The sequence below is a fragment of the Schistocerca piceifrons genome, chromosome 5 (genome assembly GCF_021461385.2).
Source record: "Schistocerca piceifrons isolate TAMUIC-IGC-003096 chromosome 5, iqSchPice1.1, whole genome shotgun sequence".
Lineage (NCBI taxonomy): Eukaryota > Metazoa > Arthropoda > Insecta > Orthoptera > Acrididae > Schistocerca > Schistocerca piceifrons.
In genome coordinates, this window is record NC_060142.1 from 255,588,417 (window position 1) to 255,607,272 (window position 18,856).

An 18,856-nucleotide genomic window follows, 5' to 3' on the forward strand; every position below is an offset into this window, starting at 1 on the left:
CGTTCGACCTATACTTGAGTATTGCTCATCAGTGTGGGATCCGTACCAGATCGGTCTGACGGAGGAGATAGAGAAGATCCAAAGAAGAGCGGCGCGTTTCGTCACAGGGTTATTTGGTAACCGTGATAGCGTTACGGAGATGTTTAGCAAACTCAAGTGGCAGATTCTGCAAGAGAGGCGCTCTGCATCGCGGTGTAGCTTGCTCGCCAGGTTTCGAGAGGATGCGTTTCAGGATGAGGTATCGAATATATTGCTTCCCCCTACCTATACCTCCCAAGGAGATCACGAATGTAAAATTAGAGAGATTGGAGCCCGCACGGAGGCTTTCAGACAGTCGTTCTTCCCGCGAACCATACGCGACTGGAACAGAAAAGGGAGGTAATGACAGTGGCACGTAAAGTGCCCTCCGCCACACACCGTTGGGTGGCTTGCGGGGTATAAATGTAGATGTAGATGACGGCTTTGAAGTGGCATGACAAAAGCGACGTACATATTTTGATGACGTTTCATACGGGTGAAGTGAAATTCCCTGGGAAATAAATCGCCAAACTGATACCGACAAAAGGAAAACTAAATGTGTATCCCATTACAAATAGTCGAGTGCAGTGGTTCCCAACAGGTGGTCCGCGGACCCGTAGGGCTCCGTGAGCTATGTCAGAAGAGTCCGCAAGACGCTATTAGAATAAAAATTATATTAAATATATTTCGTATGATCACAGATTTTTTGTTTTGGCTGCGCCGCCGCCTGTGGCCGAATGGTTCTAGGCGCTACAGTCTGGAAAGGCGCAACCACTACTGTCGCAGGTTCGAATCCTGCCTCGGGCATGGATGTGTGTGACGTCCTTAGGTTAGTTAGGTTTAAGTAGTTCTAAGTTCTAGGGGATTGATGACCTCAGTAGTTAAGTCCCATAGTGCTCAGAGCCATTTGAACCATTTCTTGTTTTGGCTGCTTTCTGCATGAGCAAATATTCTGGGTTCCAGTTTCGGTCCGGCCCCCAGTTCAAATATGGCAGGAAGTTTAATATCAGCCGACACTCCACTGCGAAGTAAACATTCATTCTGTTGGATGGTTTTTGGTGGTATGTGAAACTGCAGCAATACGTCACAACCGCGCATCCCACACGTGGTTGATGAGGTGTAAGTTGGGGTACGGGGATTCCAGTCCATTCGCCGAATATCCTCTCGTGTCTACAGCTCATTCAGCTGCTCTGGAATGGAACGTCCTACAACAAGAGCCCTCACCAACTTCGTGGACAACATGGGAGCACGTTGCAATGCGTGCTTTGCCATCCGTGATGGTCACATACCCTATTAAGAATCATGCCTCGCCTCTGGTAATGGCCAAGGAACATCCACAAATTCGGTAACTTTGCAGACGCTGGTCTTATTTCATCATCTGCTATTATCGAATCTGAGATTTATTCATACCTACTATGGGCGCTTGGTTGTCTCATTTGTTAATACTGCAGATGGTTATTGCTTGAAGCTACCTCTCACTGCTTTCTATGGCTTGTGGCAACAGGGTTTCTTTTGAATTACTGTCCCGTTAATTAATTGATTAATATTAGTTAATTTTCATCACTCAATTAATTGAAATGAAGCACAACGGATAATGCTTCCTGACTTAATTTCTCTCGGGTAATTAATTTAAAAAGTCGTGTGGAGAGGGCTTCCCGGCGGGTAGACCCGATCGTCCAGTGCAAGCCTTTTGAGGTGACGCCACTTCGGTGACTTGCCCGTCGATGAGGATGAAATGATGATGATAAAGACGACACAAACACACAGTCCCTGAGCGGAGAAAATCTCCAACCCAGCCAGGGATCGAAACCGGGCCCCCTGGCGGACAATTAATTAATTATCCTCCTATACCGAATACAATCAAGTACTGGGAATTTACTTTGGCTTGGAATGAGTGAAGGTTTCCCTCACATCAATAGCAACAGAGGGATCTTGATGTGGAGAGATTATCCCCCAAGTTCACAGTCACATCATAGTTACCTCTCCCCTCCACATTAGGACTTTTACATAAGACTATAGATAATAATTACTAGTGGGGATTCATCTTCGTCTCCTAGTGCTAATATAAGATCGTCACACCGTTAGGTAGCATGAATATTTATATAACGGAATAGATCTCGCCTCACAACACACAATTCTGACTGTCATTCAAGATTTATTAACTACTAGCTGTTGAGAGCCAAGCATTTGGTATCAGCTGAGTCAGTTACGACCATCAGATCTTATAATAACGTACTGCACTCAAAAGTTATCGTGCTGTTTGGATTATTAAGGAATGGATCAAAAATGGATCAAATGACTCTGAGCACTATGGGACTTAACATCCATGGTCATCAGTCCCCTAGAACTTAGAACTACTTAAACCTAACTAACCTAACCTAAGGACAGCACACAACACCCAGCCATCACGAAGCAGAGAAAATCCCTGACCCCGCCGGGAATCGAACCCGGGAACCCGGGCGTGGGAAGCGACAACTCTACCGCACGGCCACGAGATGCGGGCGAATGCAGCAGTGAATCGAAATCTACCCTTGATTATATTAGCAACGAACTGAGTGAAATTTAAACTTGGTAATCATTTCAGAGAAAGTATTCAAACGTGAACTGACTATACGATAACTCTCGTTATTTATGCTAAATATAATGAACTGAAATTATCGAAATTGCGTTAAATGTGCATTATGCTCTTAGAGAATTTATAATGGCGGACTACCGACTTTAACTGACACAAGCATTACAGAATTCTTAGCTTAGAAACCACCATGGTTTTTTTTTAAATTAAATTAAAATTCAGCGCCTCAAAATTCGAACACAGTTTACCAAACAATGATTGCACAGCCAGGCTATTGTGGCATCGATGTTCTGTGATGTAATACAGCATCCTGAAGCTCTCTACAGTGCACTAAACAGAGTCACGCAAGGCATAACACGTAGTACTGTCACCCCACACTATGAAAACATGAAAAACAATCACCATCAATAAACATACACTCGCGGAGCTGCTGTTTTGCTTAGCAATATCTGAACATTAATAAAAAAACATACACAAATGATTACTGGCCACTGAGAACTGGTCCACTAACTTGGTGCAAAACATGTGTTGCAAAGCAATTAACAAAAGAGAGAGAGAGAGAGAGTGAGAGAGGGTGGATGGGAGGGGGAGAGAAACACCAAATCGAAAAAATTACACTGCAAAATTATTTCATATCAGAATATATCCCATCTAACAACTGTTTAGCAAACACTCTTACAAAATTACCAGATTTCTCATAGTCTCCGTTACCTTGGTGTGCCAGTCACAAAGGAAACTCACGAAATGTTAGAACTGATCCTGTTAAACTGTTATGATTAGCTTTCGACCTATATAGCTATTACGAGCGGTTGTAGTACCCCGTCAAACTTTGAAATTTTATATCTTATGGCTCCTTTACGTTTTCAGTATGAAATGAGCTGAGTACCGACTGAAATCTGTCATCATGTCCATAGAACTGAGTAATTCTATTCGTTCCCTTAACTGAAGAAAACTTAACACAATTGTTTCGCGCTGAGAGGCAGCACTACACCCGAACTGCTGTAGATACAATACTATAATTATCAAAATTATCCAAAATATGAAAATTACAACATCTTCTAGCATTTCCCTATCTGTGTTGGCTTTCTTTAATACGTCTCGACTATGATCAAAGACAATATAGCTAATTTTTCATCCAGTTTTTCTTACCATACCAGTACACTCGACGACGAGACATCCGCGCTGTAGTCCATCGAACTACACAGTGCCTAAAAGGGCGCACCCAGGGACGAACGTCTTTCAGTTTGAATCTCTGGGGGTGGAGGGGGTGGTGAAAGTTTCTCTTTGGCGGAGTTATCTGACCATCGGTACAATGTGAATACCTCTGCTATCCTCATTGTTCAACCTTGCTCACATATTTCTCTTCGGAAAACTACCACCCTCTATTCGTCTGTGGTTAGTTCTATCTATTCCACATCACAAACACTCATAGTTTCATTCACTCACTTTCACGTGAACGTAAGGATAAGGAATTAGTAAACTAAAACACAATTTAACAGTATTTTCACATCCAAATAATCATTGTTTGAGCGAATTATCTCACGTAGCTTCTCTGTATGGTACCACAATATATTTTACATTAACACACGTCAATATGTAGAAGTCCAGTCAAACGAAATCCACCGTTTACTGGAAATGCAATGAAAATTAAGGAGGACATCGAAATAAAAGTCAAATTTGTGAGGTGTGATCTGCCACAAATGTCAACTGCTGAGAAACGACTAAAATTTCCTGTTTGAGAAACTGAAAATGTGAGAAATTGTACATACGTATGCAAGCGAATGAACAGTGAAACATAAGTGCTTTCTAGGAATTTCTGGTGTACACATCTGATTTACTTACGCAAATATGCTATTGGTAAATGAAGAATCCTTCTGAATTGCAGAGAGCGCTAACCTGTGTAGAGAAATACTACTGAAATTTTAAGGGAAGCATAAAGATGTTTCGTATTGGCAGATAATCTGTAAGCAAGATTTTTGCTACCATGCCACGGTCTGCGAGCTGGTAGTCCATGCTGCTGCAAACGTGGTAAAACTATTCGTGCAGATGGTTGTTGTCTTGCAAATGTCCCCATCTGTTGACTCAGGGACTGAGACGTGGCTGCACGATCCGTTACAGCAATGCGGATAAGATGCCTGCCATCTCGACTGCTAGTGATACGAGGCCATTGGGATCCAGCACGGAGTTCCGTATTACCCTCCTGAACGCCCCGATTCCATATTCAGCTAATAGTCATTGGATCTCTACCAATGTGAGCAGCATTGTCGCGATACGATAAACCGCTGGCGCGATAGGCTACAATCCGACCTTAATAAAAGTCGGAAACGTGATGGTACGCATTTCTCTTCCTTACACGAGGCATCACATCAACGTTTCACCAGGCAACGCCGGTCAATCGTCGCTTGTGTATAAGAAATCGGTTGAAAACCTTCTTCATGTCAGCACGTTGTAGGTGTTGCCACCGGCGCCAACCTTGTGTGAATGCTTTGAAAAGCTAATCACTTGCATATCTCAGCATCTTCGTCCTGTCGGTTAGATTTCGCGTCTGTGGCACGACATCTTCGTGGTGTAGCAATTTTACTGGCCAGTAGTGTAGTAAACATTTTGCAATAGATATGCAAGCGGATGAACGAAGCCAGGTGGAGTGGACGTCATACTATAATTTAGACGGAATTACAAAACTCTGTGGGAACGCAAGAGATCGTCACTCTGGTTCATACATCATGGAGGCAAAGCCTGCTGAATGAAACATCTGCTAGTCATTGGTAATAAATAGTAAACTACGGAAAACAAGAACTTATAGACCGACTGTAATGCGGTAATTAAGTATCGTATGGCACATAAGACCATTTTTCGCACCGTTTGCCATACTTGTAAATCTTGGCTGCACAACCCACACCATGGTTCACACTCTGCGCTAACGGAGTGTCCTCTTTGTCCATTTTGAACTATGTCGCATTTAAACGTGTCAACTAATTATATGTTTCTCATAATTAATATAAGCGCTACCGGCCTCTTTTTCAAATTAAATTTTTACAATGACCGAACGGCTATAGAGTTCGCCTCTTTCGCTCCGAGAAGAGTTGCTCAGTATGACTGGAAGATATTCTGTGCATCAAACATTTTTCCTCTACATATTGGTAGCTGTCCATGGGTAAGTGGCATCAGATGTCCACACACAGATGAGTTAATTTGCGTGTATTAGAGGTAGTGTGTAGTGGGCGCGGACCTGGAGCCCGATGTGGTCCCACATGTGTTCCATCGGGTTCAGACAAGGAGATTTTGGTGGACGGACATCACTATAGCACGATTCTGACGTTGTGACTCGGATATTTGCCCTGCTGGCAGATCTCATCCCCGTCAGAGAAGACTAGCATGAAGCGATGCAGGTGGCCTGCAATAATGCTCTAGTATTACACATTTTTCATTATGGCTTCTATAACTACAAGTCCCACGGAAGTCCAAGTGACATCTCCCGCAGCATAAATACCAAGCCCGTAGCCGTAAATAGAAATATTAAGAAAGGTAGGAGGATTTTTCTGTTTGGCAAAAGTGACAAAAAGCAGATTACAGAGCACCTGACGGCTCAACACAAAAGTTTTGTCTCAAGTACAGATAGTGTTGAGGATCAGTGGACAAAGTTCAAAACCATCGTACAATATGCGTTAGATGAGGATGTGCCAAGCAAGATCATAAGAGATGGAAAGCAGCCACCGTGGTACAACAACCGAGTTAGGAAACTGCTGCGGATGCAAAGGGAACTTCACAGCAAACATAAACATAGCCAAAGCCTTGCAGACAAACAAAAATTACGCGAAGCGAAATGTAGTGTGAGGAGGGCTATGCGAGAGGCTTTCAATGAATTCGAAAGTAAAGTTCTATGTACTGACTTGGCAGAAAATCCTAAGAAATTTTGGTCTTATGTCAAAGCGGTAGGTGGATCAAAACAAAATGTCCAGACACTCTGTGACCAACATATTACTGAAACAGAGGATGACAGACTAAAGGCCGAAATACTAAATGTCTTTTTCCAAAGCTGTTTCACAGAGGAAGACTGCAGTGTTGTCGAAATAGGACAGAGGGATAGAGAAACAATTAAAATCGCCGCTGAACCTGATCGGATACCAGTTCGATTTTACACAGAGTACGCGAAGGAACTTGCCCCCCTTCTTGCAGCGGTGTACCGTAGGTCTCTAGAAGAGCGTAGCGTTCCAAAGGATTGGAAAAGGGCACAGGTCATCCCCGTTTTCAAGAGGGGACGTCGAACAGATGTGCAGAACTATAGACCTATATCTCTAACGTCGATCAGTTGTAGAATTTTGGAACACGTATTATGTTCGAGTATAATGACTTTTCTGGAGACTAGAAATCTACTCTGTAGGTATCAGCATGGGTTTCGAAAAAGACGGTCGTGTGAAACCCAGCTCGCGCTATTCGTCCACGAGACTCTGTGGGCCATAGACACGGGTTCACAGGTAGATGCCGTGTTTCTTGACATCCGCAAGGCGTTCGATACAGTTCCCCACAGTCATTTCATGAACAAAGTAAGAGCATATGGACTATCAGACCAATTGTGTGATTGGATTGAGGAGTTCCTAGATAACAGAACGCAGCATGTCATTCTCAATGGAGAGAAGTCTTCCGAAAGAGTGATTTCAAGTGTGCCGCAGGGGAGTGTCATAGGACCGTTATTATTCCAATATACATAAATGACCTGGTGGATGACATCGGAAGTTCACTGAGGCTTTTTGCAGATGATGCTGTGGTGTATCGGGAGGTTGTAACAATGGAAAATTGTACTGAAATGCAGGAGGATCTGCAGCGAATTGACGCATGGTGCAGGGAATGGCAATTGAATCTCAATGTAGACAAGTTTAATGTGCTGCGAATACACAGAAAGATAGATACCTTATCATTTAGCTACAAAACAGCAGGTCAGCAATTGGAAGCAGTTAATTCCATAAATTATCTGGGAGTACGCATTAGGAGTGATTTAAAATGGAATGATCATATAAAGTTGATCGTCGGTAAAGCAGATGCCAGACTGAGATTCATTGGAAGAATCCTAAGGAAATGCAATCCGAAAACAAAGGAAGTAGGTTACAGTACGCTAGTTCGCCCACTGCTTGGATACTGCTCAGTAGTGTGGGATCCGTACCAGGTAGGGTTGATAGAAGAGATAGAGAAGATCCAACGGAGAGCAGCGCGCTTCGTTACAGGATCATTTAGTAATGATGGTGGCTTGCGGAGTATGGATGTAGATGTAGATGTAGATGTAGAACACTGCCCCCACCATCCTGTGTGCAAGGAGCGGTGCATGTTTTAGCAGCCTTTCCCCTGAATCACAGCTCATCCGCTGTCCAGTCTGGACGATAGCGTGTCAGCTGCAGTAGCAGCTGATGCTGTCATTGTTTCAGCATGGGAGCTCGACGGAGGCACCTGCTGCGAAGCCCAATATTCGACAATTTGAACCGAAGGCGGTGCTTCTAAACTCTTTTGCATCCGGGAGAAGTGTGCTCTGCAGGCAAATCTGGACAGATTGTCTCCTACCCCGCTTTATGGGGTGGGTAATTGTCCGACCTCTACGCTCTGGACGTGGACTTCCAACTGCTTTTCGCCTACTCGTGATTACACCGTCCTTCAACCACTTTCCATTGAGATGCATGACATCAGACCAAATGCTCATTTCCAAACGTCAGATCATAAACATCCACCTCTTCTCTGTCGCTCGTGTCTGTGGATTTTCTCATTTGCGAATTATTGCCAGAATTATTTGTCTCCGTTCCTCTTACATACACTCAAAAAATGGTTCAAATGGCTCTGAGCACTATTGGACTCAACATCTTAGGTCATAAGTCCCCTAGAACTTAGATCTACTTAAACCGAACTAACCTAAGGACATCACATACACCCATGCCCGAGGCAGGATTCGCACCTGCGACCGTAGCAGTCCCGCGGTTCCGGACCGCGGCGCCAGAACCGCACGGCCACCGCGGCCGGCCTTACATACACTACTGGCCATCAAAATTCCTACATCACGAAGATGATTTGCTACAGACGTGAAATTTAACCGACAGGAAGAAGATGCTGTGACATGCAAATGATTAGCTCTTCAGAGCTTCACACAAGGTTGACACCGGTGGTGACACCTTCAACTTTGTGACATGAGGAAAGTTTTCAACCGATTTCTCATACACAACAGCAGTTGACTGGCGTTGCCTGGTGAAACGTTGTTGTGATGCCTCGTGTAAGGAGGCGAAATGCATACCATCACGTTTCCGACTTTGATCAAGGTCGGATTGTAGCCTATCGCGATTTCGGTTCATCCTATCGTGACATTGGTGCTCGCGTTGGTCAAGATCCAATGACTGTTAGCAGAATATGGAATAGGTGTGTTCAGAAGAGTAATACGGAACGCCGTGCTGGATCCCAACCGCCTCGTATCCCTAGCAGGCGAGATGACAGGCATCTTATCCGCATGGCTGTAACGGATCGTGCAGCCACGTCTCGATCCCTGAGTGAACAGATGTGGATGTTTGCAAAACAATAACCATCTGCACGACCAGTTCGACGACGTTTGCAGCAGCATGCACTATCAGCTCGGACACCATGGGGTTGGGGTTACCCTTGACGCTGCATCACAGACAGGAGCGCCTGCGATGGTGTACTCAACGACGAACCTGTGTGAACGAATGGCAAAACGTCATTTTTTCGGATGAATCCAGGTTCTGTTTACAGCATCATGATGGTCGCATCCGTGTTTGGCGACATCGCGGTGAACGCACATTGGAAGCATGTATTCGTCATCGCCATTCTGGCGTATCACCCGGCGAGATGGCATGGGGTGCCATTCGTTACACGTCTCGGTCACCTCATGTTCGCACTGACGGCGCTTTGAACAGTAGACATTACATTTCAGATGTGTCACGACCCATGCCTCTACCCTTCATTCGATCATTGCGAAACCCTACATTTCAGCAGGATGATGCACGATCGCATGTTGCAGATCCTGTATGGGCCTTTCTGGATACAGAAAATGTTCGACTGCTGCCCTGGCCAGCAGATTCAACAGATCTCTCACCAACTGGAAACGTCTGGTGAATGGTGGCTGAGCAACTGGCTCGTCACAATACGCCAGTCCATTCTCTTGATGAACTGTGGTATGGTGTTGATGCTGCATGGGCAGCTGTGCCCGTACACGCCATTCGAGCTCTGTTTGACTTAATGCCCAGGCGTATCAAGGCCGTTATTACGGCCAGAGGTCGTTGTTCTGGGTACAGATTTCTCAGGATCTATCCACCCAAACTGCGTGAAAATGTAATCACATGTCAGTTCTAGTATATTTGTCCAATGAATACCCGTTTACCATCTTCAATTCTTCTTGGTGTAGCAATTTTAATGCCCAGTAGTGTGTTTTCCTTACCGCGTCACGATGCAGCAGCACCTCCTGTCCTTCATTCAGTCATGCGGTGGGCGGTTGTCACAAATTTTCTGCTCATCCGTGTGTGTTCATGGGATTTGTTGGTCCTTAATGCTTTAAAACAAGGTACAAGAGGTTACACTGTTATACAATGCAATCTATTTGTTTTTTAATCATCTAAATCTGAAGACAATACGAATGTCAAAGAGCTATCTTAATAATATCTTTATGGAGGTGGTTTGACAGCGCCTCTGGTCTGACCTGCGAATGGATAATCGTGGATGACTGTATCTCGTTACGACTCCTCTAGGGTGTTTTTGTATTGAATAGTAACGACTGGAATTGTAAGGCAGGTTGAAATGAAATGCAGGAACAAAACCAATTCCTCTTCAATAGTATCGATATTTCCGCCTCTCTTAACATTATTATCTAACATGGATCAGCATTACCAACACCCAATGCTGTCATTCCGCTACAAACATTGAATAAGTATGGAATTCAAATACAGTGGAACAAGTTTTGGTGTCATGAACTGTACGTCACTACGTGATTTCATTTACCAACTGTATACTAATTATGAAAATTACTTCCACGATCAGGGTTCGAATGAATTGTCACGGCTGCTGAACTCATTTGCTAATTTTATTGTATTAATTAGAGGTTTATTTTATGTTTCAGTTCTTGACATGCTATGCTGAAAACCGACCGCCGTGTCTTGTAGACTGTCGAATATGTAAAAGAAATCCAGCCCACATATGTTTTGATATAAGGTAATTTCATTTTAATTTTTGGTACTTACGCTTCGTATATCTCTCGAAACTGTTGTGGCAACTTAAGTGGGAAAGCAAAGAAATATGATTATGTCTACAGAGAAACTTTTAATTGTGAAAATTGTTGTGGGTTGGCAGCAGAGCCAACATCGGTATGAGAGGAAGCCGAAAGGCACGCGTTTTAGCTCACGCAGGCTGGCGTGAGGTCTGGAACAGGACAAGGAAATTAGACTTTAGCAAAAAACGTGCTTCACCAGAGGTATGAGTGCGTGTACAATCCCGAATCAAAACCACAACTTTGAAAGCTCCACTTTCCTTTTCGGTTTGAGTCAGGTTTTACGTCTCGCAGTAACTCACTGTAGCTGTCACTGTTCACCGTTCGACACCTCATAGTGCAGTGAACCAGCACTGGACCTTCCATATCCGAAGGCACTGTTATGACAGCCTCTCCTGCGGAAGATTGGTGTCTGAAACTTTTGCTGCGGGCTAAGGTGAAGGTTTGCACAGCATATCCGTCCATTTCGATGGTTCACAGTAATGGACCCACGCCCCAACACTTACTGGGAGACTGTTAATTATTTTTCTTCGTCTTGAAAATCCTTTAAATCGAAATTCCACGTCTCCCAAAGGTTTCTGTTTGCTACTTCACGTGGTACCAAATGAGTACCAACTTTGCGACAGTTCAGATATTCATAGGCAAATGCAAAACCTTAAGCGTGGCCAAAGTTCAACTCATACCCAATATCACTGAGTCTGGCACGACAAATTCTTCAAGTCATTGGCTCAGCTGAATAAGATATCTTAGACCAGAGAAGGAATGTAAAAGAACAGACAAAATACGATAAGAAGATATTCGACAGGAGGTAAAAATCTAGATTGTGAATGAAAAGCTGGACGAAACAAAATGAAATGCAACGAACATCTACAATGAATGGATCCAGAGAGGCTAGGTGAGATAAAGAACTTTAAACCAAAAGGGAGGGATCCTGGAAGACTGACAAAATGTTGGTAACCGTATCAGGACATAACTGGCCTTGTACGGAAAGTGCGTGAGAAGAAGATTTCCCTTTTCAATTGATTTTTTTTTTACTACCCAGTACGACATATACAGTACAACAATGTTCCTGTTTACGGCTGGACAAGCAACCTGGACTTATTTCCTTTGTTTCCTCCTACATATAGCTCACTAAGAGACGATCAAAGTAAAATGAGAGAGATTCGAGCTCACACAGAAGCTCAGTAACAATTGTTGATTCCACAGACAATTCGCGACTGAAACAAGATTACAGGGAAGTAATAGTGGCAACAAAGTACATTAGGAACAGTACGGTGCCTTACTGAGTACAGATATTGACGGAGATGTAGACATGTAAAATTTTACCGTTATGGTTTTAGTGGTTTTAGTTGACACTGGTTGTCTCCACAGGCTGTAAACCGAGTCCTAGACATTCGCTCAGCAGAGGGAAGTTGACCTGGTACCTCCTGAACTTCTGTGACTTTTCGTTACCACTTACAGCAGAAATTTTACTACACCTTTGTGTTACATTTCTCTTATCAAAAGTAATCGCTACTGAATTTTATTGGTTTCTTTTAGCTTCATTTTATTGGAAGTTCTTTTTCGTGAGCTATGTGGTGTTGGTTCACAGCGTAGATACACTTACACGGATACCTGGATGTAGCAATAACTGGCTTCATGATTTCCCCGCCTCATTGACCCTCTTTGCTTTCTACAGCGCACTGTAGTATCTGCGGGAGAGCAGGCTTATCTCGTGCTTAAGCCCGAACATGGGAGTTGAACTTCCTTCTTTTTCTTATATCGTCTTGTACGCTTTATTCTCACGAACTTCGGCAAGAATAATTTGTTCATCAAGAATCAACAAATTATGTTGTATGAGTGGCTATAAAATAACATGGTTGCTATTCTCACAGAGTAAGTAGGTATGTGACAAAGATGAACGATCAATATCTGTGAATCTTGAGGACTTTTCAGTCGATTTCTGCATCTCTGGTGTATGTAGACAAGTCAGTGCGACCGTGGCCTCCGTTTGTGTAAGGCCCGTTACTTTTTTTGCAGGAATAATGGTAATGTAATAATAGATCCACGAACTGTAGTGAAGTTTCGCACGTAACTTGGAGAAACTGCTGTTAAAACCTGTCTCCTGCTGAAACAACTGTATGGTGGATACTGTATATCTAGTACACGAGGCTTTGAGTGGTTCAAGCATCTCCGAAGTGACCTAGAAGACACTGAAGACGACTCACGCACGAGATGCCCTTCAACATCAACAACACATGAAAATATCGAAAAGTAGGTAAGCTGATTCGATATAACAATCGGCTGAGTATTCGACCGATCGCGGAAACTCTAGGAATTTACAAAGAACCTATTTAACATGAAAAAAGTTATCGCAAATTCTCACGATCGATCAACAAGAAGTTCGTGAAAATGTTTGTACTCACATTTGGAATACCACTAAAAATGATCCTAATATCTTGGAAGGGACAACAAATTTGACGCATCTTTATATTTTATTTATGAATTAAACAGTAAGCGCCAATCCATACACCGGAAGCCCCTAACTTTAGGGAGCGAAAGAAACTCGAATGGACATATCAGGATTAAAGCGATGACGATTGTTGTTTTCGATAATAATAGAACTATTATCTTCACTGGGTTCCTGAATGTCTAACTATTAATCAGTATTAGTATCTTGAGGTTACGGAGAAGCAGTTCATGGGTTCTGCATAAAGAGTACGCACTGGCCAACACCGCAATGCCTGTTAAGGTGAACAGCATCCTCGGTTTGGACGATCCACTTTATTCTTGGATCTAGCGGCATGTTTATTATGTATTCCCCAAGTTCAAATCTGCATTAAAAGAAACAAGACATCAGCGCGCTGAAGCATCGAAAGAAAAGGCAGCACGTGCTATCAGGTCCCCACAGTGGAACCTTTCCAGCGCTACTATCATCAATGGAAAATTTGTATGGAGCGTTGTAGGCATAGAGGAGGGACTAAGTACGTACGTTCCTGAAGTAAAATGTTTAACAGCAATAATCCCGTTATTTTATAACCACACCTCATTCAATGGACACACTTCTCTGACGTAGTTCCACGCCTTAGCGATAAATTATTTAGGGATGTTTGGTAGGGTTCAACTGTTATGTTTAAGGCATACAGTTACAGATTATATGGCAGAGAAACATAGTCGATTATAATTTTACTGCAGTGTACTCAAGAATAAAGTTACATGAAGAGTGTTTGTTTCCACTAGCCTCAAAGGAACGTTACATCATAACATGTCGCGGTAAACTCCAACCAAGCAAATAAATTCCTTGTGATGCCTCAAGATTTCATGATCTGTCCAACTGTTCTACATCAACTTGCTTAATATCTGCATAAATGGACGCGGGTGTAAATTTAATATGATGCAGGAGTCTCATTTCAGCGCTTTTTGAAATTCAGCCCTATTATTTACGACAAAATTGGACAAGAATATTTTGCCACTTTAAAGCTAAATCCTATATGTACTTCACTTTCACCGTAAAGTCGTCTATTCGTTTTCCAGGAACAAAGATAGCGGCAAGTAGGGCAGAAAAAAGCGGTGATGAGGTGAGTAGCAGCTTTGCGTCAAACAGGAATTGGTAATTGCCCTATTAAATACCTCCTGAAAATATTTTACTTCTAATCTGTCCTTTGCAAATGTCTGGACAGCTCATAAATCACGCAGCTATATGCAAAATCTCCCCTGTGAAACGTTCAGTGACAGTCAGCAAACGGTGCCCAGTTCTACGTGTAACGAAGTATCGCGCACTATCGGCAGTTTTAGGGAATGCAAAAGAGTTTGGGGCGTGGCACAGCACACGCCTATCTCTGCCACACAGGCAGTCTGTGATACCCGTTGCTCGAGCTGCCACTACCGTTCTGCTTTCTACAGCTCAGTCGTTTCAATGATAGTTGTATCCTAACTGCTGTTTTCTGTTGTTTGTTAAGACAGAGTAAATGGTGGGCAACTCTATCTTCGTAGAGTGGAAAATTATAGCAAGCGCATGCCATTGCTTGCGTGAATACTACCATTAATAACGGCCTCATAATTTGGGTTAGAGACATCATCCGATACAACTTTTAAATCGCAACTGAAGAAGTCCAGTTATTACTCTAAATGTATGATAAATGAAAATTCTATTGTTGAATATCAAAAATGGCACTTATTATGTGATTTAGTGTTAAATCATGACCGAATTTTTTATTGGAAACCTGTACGCACCTCATAATTAATTTGAAATATGACTTCGTATTTTTGTGATATTATCAGTTTCAATAAAACCCTGCTTTTAGTTTTTCTCCTTGAAATTAATATATTTGTCCCGGGAATGTTAGCTAACCGATCGTAACTTTAGGTATGATATGCTTGGTTACAGACAGAACCAATGGACTAAAATAGATAACTACGACGCGTTCGACGGTTGCAAGTGTCTTTCTCTGTGTCTTCAAGTATCTCAGTTTCTTCATTCCATCACCTCACCAGTTTCCAGCTTTCCGTGTCTTTGCTCTCTGGGTGCAGGCTTTATATTATATTGTGAGGGTACTTTTCCGTCCATCCCTTGTAGTACAATAAGATTTCAGGAATCATGCGTGATGCCTCCTTTTAATTTAATTCGGACGCCTGAATAGGAAGGGCGTCTGTGCGCTCTCTTCACTGAGCACATTTACTTTGGCGGTGAGAGCATTGGGTAACGCAACAGCAAGAGGTGCTCCACGGGCTGAAACACAGCAGCAGAGAAGATTTTAATGTCCGGGTACTGCGGCCCACTGCTAGGATTCAATGAGAGGTCATCGGCGCAGACGTACTCTTAAGGCGAAAGGTGGGAAAATGTATTGCGACCACGAACATGATCGTTTTAGCAGCCCAGGTGACATGGTAAGTGGAGGCGTAATGTTGCGTGTGTGTGCTGACTAGTCACCAGTCAACGTTTTTACTGCACTGTACGTCTCCCCCATGAGCGTACACTCCACCCTGATCTCATTTTTATGGATGAAAAAGTGCGATCGCATCTAACAGCGCAGGTGAGTAACTCTTGGAACGAGAGGATATTACTCGGCGAATGGACTGGTCTGCCAATTCTCGCTCGACTTGAGTCCCATCGATCAAGTGTTGGATGTGTTTCGAAGACGTACAGCAGCACGTCCATATGCACCAACGGTCCCAACAGTTGTCAACCCGAGCAGGTGGAGGTACGGAAGGAATGTGGCCAGCATGGGAGTATTGACGTCCGTGGTGATTACTCACCGTACGTTGAATTAATGAGTCATTCCTGTTCGTCTCGTTTCGTCTGAACTTCACAGAAGCTCTCCTGGCAGGAGGTAGGGGAAGCAGACGAGGTACTGGCGGAAGTAAAGCTGTGACGACGGGTTGTGAGTCATGCTTGGGGAGCTCAGTCGATAGAGCATTTGCACGCGAAAGGCGAAGGTCCCGACTTCGAGTATAGGTCCGACCCACAGTTTTAATCTGTCAGGAAGTTTCATATCAGCGCACACACCGCTAAAGAGTGAAAATTTCATTCTGGGATGCTCAAAATGTCTTCTGTCATTAGGATTCAGACTAGTTATCTCAGGTTAAGTGTCTTCAAAATAGCGAATGTTACGAGGGCTGCTAAGAAAATGACGTGTTTTGTAAGTAATTGGCAACAGCACAAACAGTACACACATAAATGGAAACATCGCCAGCTATACAAGCCAGATGAATACACACCATGTCGTAAATAAAACCGTCATTACTGCCGCCATGGTAACGGGAACGGCATACCCGGGCGTTCTACCGTAACTGCGGAATGCCACTGAGGGAAAGCGAATAAGGGCTCGGCAAAGGCTCTGTTAGATATTCACCACAGTAGCAAATTTCATTAACTTGTTCAACAATTTTTTTGGTATAAGATACGGATCAGCTTAAGGCTTTTCAGTTATCTACATCCGCCGGTTATTTAAATAGATAAACTGAGAGATGAATTCTAAGGGAACCTTTATTACTCAAGCATTCCGTCTGAAATACATGGTAATCAAATGGATCATGAAAGAGATCTTCCGATAGCTGCAATTTTCACAAGTGAAGTGATACTAATGACAGTCAAATGGAAGGAAAGATACTTCTAAACCATCGACGGAACAGCAAAACCATTGTGAATTCAAGGGGAATGAAAGGTGAATATAAGAATATCAAATAGTTCAAATGCTGCGATTCTATTATGTTCCGGTTTTCCCACAGTCACTATCAAAATGTGCTGAACGGTTCAAATGGCACTGAGCGCTATGGGACTTAACTTCTGAGATCATCAGTCCCCTAGAACTTAGAACTACTTAAACCTAACTAACCTAAGGACATCACACACATCGATCCCCCAGGCAGGATTCGAACCTGCGACAGTAACGGTGGCGCGGTTCCAGACTGTAGCGCCTAACAACCGCTTGGCCACCATGGCCGGCTATAAGAATATCCTTTCATCCAAGACTATAAGGACTGATGCATGTGCAGGACACTTTTATGCAGGCTTTTATTCAACAACTTCGGACCGCAAAGCCTAGTAAATATTACCGATAATACACCCTAAAAGAAAGAAAAACCGGTGCACCACGAAGGAATTACTCGAATGGAACGGAAATCGGTACATGTGATTTACAGAAAAGCAAATATTTATAATTTCAGAAGAAACCAATGAGTTGGTCAAGCGAAAGAGCTTCACAAATTGGGCAAGCCAAAATCGCGTTAGTCCGCTTTATGCAGACAGTTATTCTTCTTGGCACTAATTGACAGAGTTGTTGTACGTCCTTCTATTGTCAAACTGTGGCGTTAGATCGTCAAAATCCATACATGGTAGAAGGGACCCGCCCATAATGTTCCAAAGATTGCAGGTTGAGGAAAGGTAGGGTTTGGCAAGCACGGAGACAACAATAGAAGCTCTCGATGTGTGCGGACAGGCATAACCTGGTTGAAATGTAAGTCCATGATAGCTCGCCACGAATGACAATAAAACAGGGTAGTAGAAAATCATCGACATACCTCTGTGTTGGAAGGGTGCCGCGGGTGACTACCAAAGAGAACCTGGTATGAAATAACGTGGCATCCCAGACCATCACTCCTGGTTGTCGAACACTCCAGTGAGGTCTGGGGCTTCACCAGACACGTCTACTCTCGTCATCGGGGCTCAGTGCGAAACGGGACTCATGACTGATGACTGAAGAATCAGTGAGATTCTAGGCTGACGAAGTGTCGGGAGACGTCCTGGTCAGCGGTGGGATACTAACCTAGCCGTCTCCCACCGTAAGGTCTGACAACCCGGAGTGATGTCTGGGTGCGTTTCTTTCACACAAGATTTCTTTAGTTGTCATCTGCAGCAACATTACAGCACAGTGGTACGTCGACGATATTCCACGCACCGTTTCGTTGCATTTCATGGCAAGCCATCCTGTGCTGACATTTCAGCAAGGTAATGTCTACCCGCACACAGCAACACTTTCTACTGCTTGTTTTCGTGCTTGGCAACACCTGCTTAGGCCAGCAAGATTGTCGGTTATCTTCCGAAATGAGAACATTTGGAGCTCTACGGGCAGGCCCGTACAACTAGCTCTGATTTTCCTGGTCTACCGCACCCGTTGAACAGAATTTGGCAGAATGTCCCTAAGGGGCAGGCGACGGCTCTATCAATCGGTGCCCAGTCGAATAACTGGCTGCATAAGGGTCAGAGATGCTGAATTTGTGAAGCTCTTTATCCAGAATACACCAACCAATTTATCTGAAACTGTAACCAATTGTTTGTCTGAACATGTTCATCACGTCTACCGAATAATTCCCTCGTGGTGCGTCGGTTTTTGTTTGTCTTAGAGTATATTTACAAAGAGTTTCTGAGTCTGATATGTTATATGATAATCTTCCTTGTCCTTGTGATGGACGTTCTCCTTACGGCATAAAATCGTCTGTCGTTTGTAAATGAATACTGCTCACAAATAGTGTGCTCTGAGATGCACCGATGTACTGTAGCTCAAAATTGCAGTTTGGCACCTAAGGTATAATTTTTTTTATAT

General features: G+C 43.4%; 1 protein-coding gene across 1 annotated transcript in view; it reads left to right on the forward strand.

Annotated features, from left to right (window-relative positions):
- The first annotated feature begins 14,387 nt into the window (after window positions 1–14,387).
- The window catches only part of LOC124798923 (ejaculatory bulb-specific protein 3-like), a 30,408-nt gene continuing 25,939 nt past the window's right edge, over window positions 14,388–18,856 (forward strand). The window contains exon 1 of the mRNA XM_047262456.1: window positions 14,388–14,392. Coding sequence (XP_047118412.1) covers window positions 14,388–14,392 — 5 coding nt within the window. The remainder of the gene's footprint in view (window positions 14,393–18,856) is intronic.